At 33.5% G+C, this 7084-nt stretch overlaps 1 protein-coding gene across 2 annotated transcripts in view; it reads left to right on the top strand.

Annotated features, from left to right (window-relative positions):
• Positions 1-7078, top strand: part of LOC106457950 (vang-like protein 2) — a 61698-nt gene extending 54620 nt beyond the window's left edge. For both annotated transcript variants that reach the window (XM_022384030.1, XM_013917397.2), the window contains exon 3: positions 6515-7078. In XM_022384030.1, the coding sequence (XP_022239738.1) occupies positions 6515-6942 (428 nt within the window). In that variant the 3' untranslated portion in view covers positions 6943-7078. The remainder of the gene's footprint in view (positions 1-6514) is intronic.
• Positions 7079-7084: the final 6 nt, after the last annotated feature.

Below are 7084 nucleotides of genomic sequence, written 5' to 3' on the forward strand. Positions count from 1 at the left end.
ATTTTCGTAAGGGGGGGGGGCGTTAGTATTGATCAGCTATAAAATTTCGAATTTATTTTCATATTAAAATACAATAAACAAATAATTTTCCTATATACAATACATATATAAGTATACATATATTTAAAAAACAATTTTGAGGAAACACATTACAGTCTGTTATTTGTTATATAACTAGGGGGCCCGCAGCAAGAGGGTGCACCGACGTTAAAAACGCCCCTGGGATTGAATACGTTATATTAAAACGATTTTGAATATGCAAATCAGCAAGTCACGTGATAACCTCAGTGGATATAAAGTCGTGGTGGAACATTACGTACCTAAGCTACAATTTGACATCGTTTCCATTTCGTACGTAGTGTATTGATGCCGAAAACTGATTTCCTTTGAGAAGGGTAGGTAGAAGCCTTTCCAAAGCAAAATATACATACATTTACATCATATAGATGTGTTTATATCAGGGATTTGGAATTCCCAAGACCGGGATATCCCTTATACTTAATAACGTTGGAAAATAAAGAAATACAGATCAATTTGGGGTACCAGTTCCACCCACAAAAGGATCTGCAACACATCGTACCCCAACCGTTGCAAGAAACGTGTAGCGTCTTGTAACAGGTGAGAATCCACGAACACAAAGGTCAGTAGCCTTATGACTGAGCTATTATCTAGATGCACAGTCGTCAGATAGAGCATGATCAGACGTAGTGACGTGGACTGCAACGACGTGGTGAGGCTCCGAAATTGTCTTCATGTAATGTATTCAACCCTCTGTTTATTAACTTATGCGAAAAATATAGTAGAGCTGACGAAAAAACACATTAATAACATTTACATCACTTGTGTATTTACTTGCCTTCATGAACAGTAATTATTGTTTTTGTTTGTTCTTATTAAGTCACAAAACTACACAAGATTATATATGTACTGTATCGAAATCCGAAATTTATTTAGCGATATAATCCCACAAACTTACCGCTAAGTCACTAGGGGGCAGCAGTTATTGTAAAAAAAAAGGCGTAATTTACACATATAACACGTACTTTAACGTATGAGTTATTAGATGAAGAAACTATACGTATGCATACAGTTAACTGCGTGTGAGGGGATATTTTAAGGATAATTAACAAAATAAGTGTGTGTGTATCGTTATTGTTATGAGTCATAACAATACGCCTCTGGGGTTGAATACGTTATATTAAAACTATTTTGAATATGCACATCAGCAAGTCACGTGATAACCTCAGTGGATATAAAGTCGTGGTGGAACATTACGTACCTAAGCTACAATTTGACATCGTTTCCATGAACATATGGATATATTGTGTCATCCTAATAAAATAATAATAAATAAATAATAACATAAATAACAATACAAAAGAATAGTATTGTACTAGAGTTGTTAATGTCATTGTATTGACATTGTTTTATATTATAGACAGTAAGTTATGTTATGAATTTCGCACAAAGCTACACGAGGGCTATCTGCGCTAGCCGTCGAGTGCCGTAACCACCTGGCCATGCCGGACCCTAGACAGTAAGACATGCATCGTTATCATTGTGTTTAAGTTTGTTTGTTTTTATTGGGAATATTTTCTTAAAGTTTTTTTGTTTTCTATTGAAATACTATGCCAAAATCTGTAAATATTTTTGAGGATATCTTTCACACCAAAACTTGGATAGTGAATGTGAAGGAACAGTAAATGTAAAAGTTTTTGACCGTTTTGTTTAAGCAAAAAAATTAAGAACTTTTAGAGATTTTCTACAATAAAGAAAACAAACAAACATGAACTTAATATTTATAATATTCCATTTCGGAAAAAAAAAAACTTCTAGTGGCATTAATCACAACAAGACTTTTTAGTATGTCGGTAATGTTTTGTTTTCTATTCTATCATTACTCGCTACGGCCCATGTGCAATTGTTAATGAGACAGTGGCGTATACCTCAACGTGCTGAATCTTTTTTTTTTACCTTAAGTTATTGTTCGCTTAGTGCAAGGCTACGTAATGGGCCATATGCACTCTCTCCACCGTATAGAATCGAACTCCGGATTTTAGCATTGTAAGTTCATAAACCTACCGCTGACCAACCGTGAGGGGGACTTTTACCTTAATCATAAATTAAAACTGCAACTATTTGTTAATTATCATCATACTAAACACATTCATCTTTATTACATTTTTAGACATTGAGAATACAGTACAAGAACGTTATAGATATATTGTTCACTGCTCACGAGAGTAGCTTGTCACATAATTGAGGAAAAAAGTTTTTTATTTGTTTTGTTTTGTCTTCTTAGTGTAACACCTTACCTTTTAGAGCACAATTAAATTATCCGTACCATAGATGTCCCCCAATTAGTCAGCAGTAACTTTACAGAATTACAATGCTAAAATCACGGACTAGATTCCCACCGGGCCCGGCATGGCCAGGTGGTTAGGACGCTCGATTCGCAATCTGCGTATCGCAGGTTCGAATCCCCGTCCCACCAAACATGCTCGCCCTTTCAGCCCTGGGGGAGTTATAATGTAACGGTCAATCCCACTATTCGTTGGTAAAAGAGTAGCCCAAGAGATGGCGGTGGGTGGTGAAGACTAGCTGCCTTCCCTCTAGTCTTACACTACTAAATTAGGGACGGCTAGCGCAGATAGCCTTCGTGTAGCTTTGCGCGAAATTCAAAAAACAAAACAAACAAACAGATTCCCACGGTAGAGCATATTGCAGATAGCCCTATTGTGGAGTTTTACGCTAACAACAAAAACAAGACCATCATAGATAGACTTTTATTTAACAATTTTTATTCATTCGTGTACGTTTAGTATTTGGAGTCGTTAAAATAATATAAAGAAATCTTACATCTGTGTAAGTTATAAACAAGAACATACTGTGAATAGTGTCACGTTTTTCTTATCACAAAGAACATTTATTACGTGACCAGGAAAAAATATTGACTCGTTTGGCTGGTGATTCATGTTCGCCTCCGGTTAAATAAAGATTAGAGATCTAACTTGGAAACAATAAATATGTTAATATATAGAAAAATTATAAAGTAAGCAATTGAGAAAAAAGTTATCACAATTCAAGTTCAAAAGGTGCAATACAGCATCCCCTCTCACGTCATTCCTTAGATATTTGTTTTAGATTAATACATTTATAGTATGCCAGCTCAGATGATGAAGTACACTTTTGATGGTATATTTCATTAATGCTTGGCATCCATGCTAAAAATGTTCTTTGGGGTCTGACGAACATCGCTAAAATGAATGTCACGCATGTATTTTTTAGTTAAAGTCACTGAGAAATCAAAGGTCGAATTAGTGCATCATCTAGTTGAAAATATAAGTAATGTGATATTGCTGTAGATATACCTAGTAGGTTGTATTTTTATGGTTGAATTAATGGATACGAAATATAAAATTGGCTTCCAGATTAGGAAAAGAATTTGTTAAATTTATCATTTACAATTTATAATCAGTGTTGTCTAACGCTTTTTCACCATCCTCAAGCAGTAACAGGCCTTCACAAGAAGCCAAAGGAAAAGTAAAAGCTATCTGGCATAACTTTTCCTACGTGTTTCTTTCCAAAAGTCACAATGTCCTGGTGCTTCTCGGAGATCAGCCCATAACTTCATTGCAACATGAACCATCTCTTGGAAGAGGCTAGGCATTCGAAACTTGAAAACTTGATTATTTCTCTGACTTTAAGTTGGGAAATACCTCCCTCTTAGCAGCTTTTGTTAGTGTGTTTCGAATTGTCAAAAGTCAGATTTGTCTTCTGCATACTTCAGAAGGAATGTTTTAGAGCCCAATGACGGAACAAAATTAGCTTTTATAGTCAAGTGTCTTTTTTTATATTTTCATGAAATGATTGCCTCCTTAATAAATATCTTTGAGGTATTTCTAGCTCATGTTTTCGTAGGATTTGTAGATACTTGTCTCAGATATTTCTCACATCATATACATCGCCAAGGTCTAGACCTTTTCAAGAGCTATGCACAACTGTCTCATAACAGGCTCCTTTCCAATTGCTACGGCGCTGAATATCTTCTTCATATCGAACGAGACATTAAAGGCAATATTTGCTTTCAGCTGCAATTAGAAAGTCGCAATATCTTAACAGAATCCACTGTTACAAAAGATAATATTTATTAAACTTCCTCAAACATTATGGACCACTTTTTTTTCGTTCTTTTGGTATAACACACACTTTTCCCAATCGACTGAGTCAGCTCTTTAGCGGTGTCACGTTGTTTTTGCATGAGTCTTATTTTCTTAACAACAAAATTCTTCTGTGTCTATTCAGTGTTTACAGATGCGAAAGAACTGTAACATACATGCCACTTGATACAATGACTCTTCCATATTTTTCTTATATTGTATCAAGTCTGTCTAAGACGGTCACATTTGAAATATTCCCGAGTTTCCTTCGTGTCTCCAAACATTCCTGTACTATTAATTTACCTTCATTTGATGCCTGCCTTAAAGTTTCTTTTCTCGAGTCTTGGCAGAATATGAGGTATTTCGAGTAGACTTTTTTTTTTCAGAACAACCAAATGCATCTTACTATTTCATTTATTCACAAACTATAAAAGACAAAACAGTTCTTGCCTGTGTACTTCAAATTATTTAACAGTATGTTGAATATCTGTTGGTATATAAAACAATGGAAATAACTGAACCATTTTGGAAAAAAACATTGCAGGTTATAATTATGTATTGAGTTTCTTATATTCAACACAAATCTTAATCTATGGATCATTTTTGACTTGTATCATAAGTAATTCACACTTCTATTTTATATATGTATTACTTTTATCAATATTTCAGTCATCAATAATTCTAATGCAATCAGAACTAAACTATTCTGTAAAAAAAATAGCTTTCTCTAAGAGCCGAGTTTAGAAATATTTCATAATTTGACTGTTCAAGTAAATAAAGAAAATATTTATCAAAACAATTATTGCTAAAGTTCTTTAGTTTTTCATTGAATTGTGAATTTATGAAAAAGAAAACAAAAATTTGCATTTCTTACAGTCCCAGTTATTTAAGTCATTTAAGTTACATGTATGTTTCAAAAAAGGCATAGAGTAGACTGCCATATTAATGATACTTTACGACCTTCATTTACCGTTTTATTTGCATTAACTCATAAACAATAGATGTACAAGATTATTTTCCGGCTCTGGAATAAAATTCTGTAATTTACACCATCATACCTCAAGTACAAAATACGTTTTAGTACATATTGCTAGCATGAATTGGTATTAGTATATTTCTGAACTAGAAAATGCATTAATTTGAGTTCTGTCCTCTCAGTGACTTTAAATCAAAAATACATGCGTGGCATACGGTCCAGTAACATTTGTCATACCCCATAACACATTTTTAGCTTGGATGCCAAATATTAGCATAAAGTGGCACTAAAATTTTGTTTAAACACTTTTTAGAGGAAGCATTTGTAGACTATTCTATTATCGTTAGTTCTTTGTTCTTTCTTTGATAAATGTAAATTAAATAAAATATAGTTTTTAATATAAAGGAACAAAAAAACAAAACCGATTTTATTTTCAAAGGACGAATGTTAATTTGAAAATCAAAGAAACCGGTAACTCGACATAATGTTTCTTCATTTAGAACTAAAAGTCATAAATTTGTCAACTGCAAATCTTATAAAGATGATTTCTTACGTATATTTGGAACAAAGAAAGAAGCTTAATTAAGTTTTTTTATTTGTGAGGGACAAAGAGCAGTATATATATATATGTGTGTATCTGTGTGTGTGTGTGTATATATATATATATATATATATAAACATTTTACAAGCTCATATACCTTTTCTCTACAGTGCATCAAACATAATGATCTAGTTGGAAAGAATCACATGCTTGGCAACTGAATGTTACTGATATAAATGGAAAAGGGGGGGGGGGGTATCTTTGTTACGACACTTTATGACAAGATAAATGAGTGCAAGTTGTAAATAACAAAGAAACTGTCAGAGAATCGCTTCTGGCAAATGCCAGAATATCTTGGAATTAATTATGAAAATAATTTCACATTCCTTTTATTAATTCCGCGATAGTGCTTAGTTTATTCTGAAAATTTTTAACAATGAAAGTTTTAGTTAAATGATGAGAAACAAAACTTAGTATTCAGCTAGTCGTGGTGTGTACGAGTTTTTTATACAAAATGTATTTACATTATATAGTGTTGTAATTTAACATGTACTTCAGTTCTGTTTGTGATTTGTATAAAAAACAATATACACTCAACACATGATGTATAAACTAAAAGTTATTTTGAAAAAAAAATATTTAATGTCAGTTTTAATGTTTGCTTCTTCAAACGATACTTATTGGAAATTATATTTTCACCTTCAAACTTTTTAATGGATAATGTTCTGTATTTTATCATTTCAATGTCATTCTTTAATACATAAGGTATGATTAATTTGATTGGCGTTAAATAAACTGTAATAACAAGCAATTATTCATGTTGATTTGTTTCCCCAGGTCCTGCTATCCCCATGGATCCCTCAGAAGCCGCACAAGCCATATTTCCATCGATGGCCAGAGCTTTACAGAAGTACCTGAGGATAACACGACAGCAACCTCGACACACTATGCAGTCTATACTTGACCATTTAACTCTGAGTTTGACTCATGACCTTAGTCCCAAGGCTTTTCTGGAGAAGTATCTAACCCAAGTGCCGGTGCTACAAAATGATAATGAGCACACACCAGTTCAGACTTGGGCTCTGGTTTGTGATGTTCTTTTGTCTCGCCCTGTAGAACAGGGATGTGTCTTCATGTTACGACAGAATGATGTCTCTCTTCTCGTTTCGATTCATAGCTTACCGCACTTCAGCATTACAGAAGAAATTATCGATCCAAAGAGCAATAAATTTGTGTTAAGATTGAATTCGGAAACATCAGTGTAAACTGAGATATGATTAAACATACTCATTAAACTGTGTTTTACCTATGAAACATTTGTTCAGGTTTTTTTTTTCTACGTCAAGAAAATTTAATCGGGCCCTTTCCTCAGTTTTTATCGTGTTACAAAAAACAAGCTGAGGCAAG

This window comes from Limulus polyphemus, unplaced genomic scaffold, assembly GCF_000517525.1.
Source record: "Limulus polyphemus unplaced genomic scaffold, Limulus_polyphemus-2.1.2 Scaffold395, whole genome shotgun sequence".
Taxonomy (NCBI): domain Eukaryota; kingdom Metazoa; phylum Arthropoda; class Merostomata; order Xiphosura; family Limulidae; genus Limulus; species Limulus polyphemus.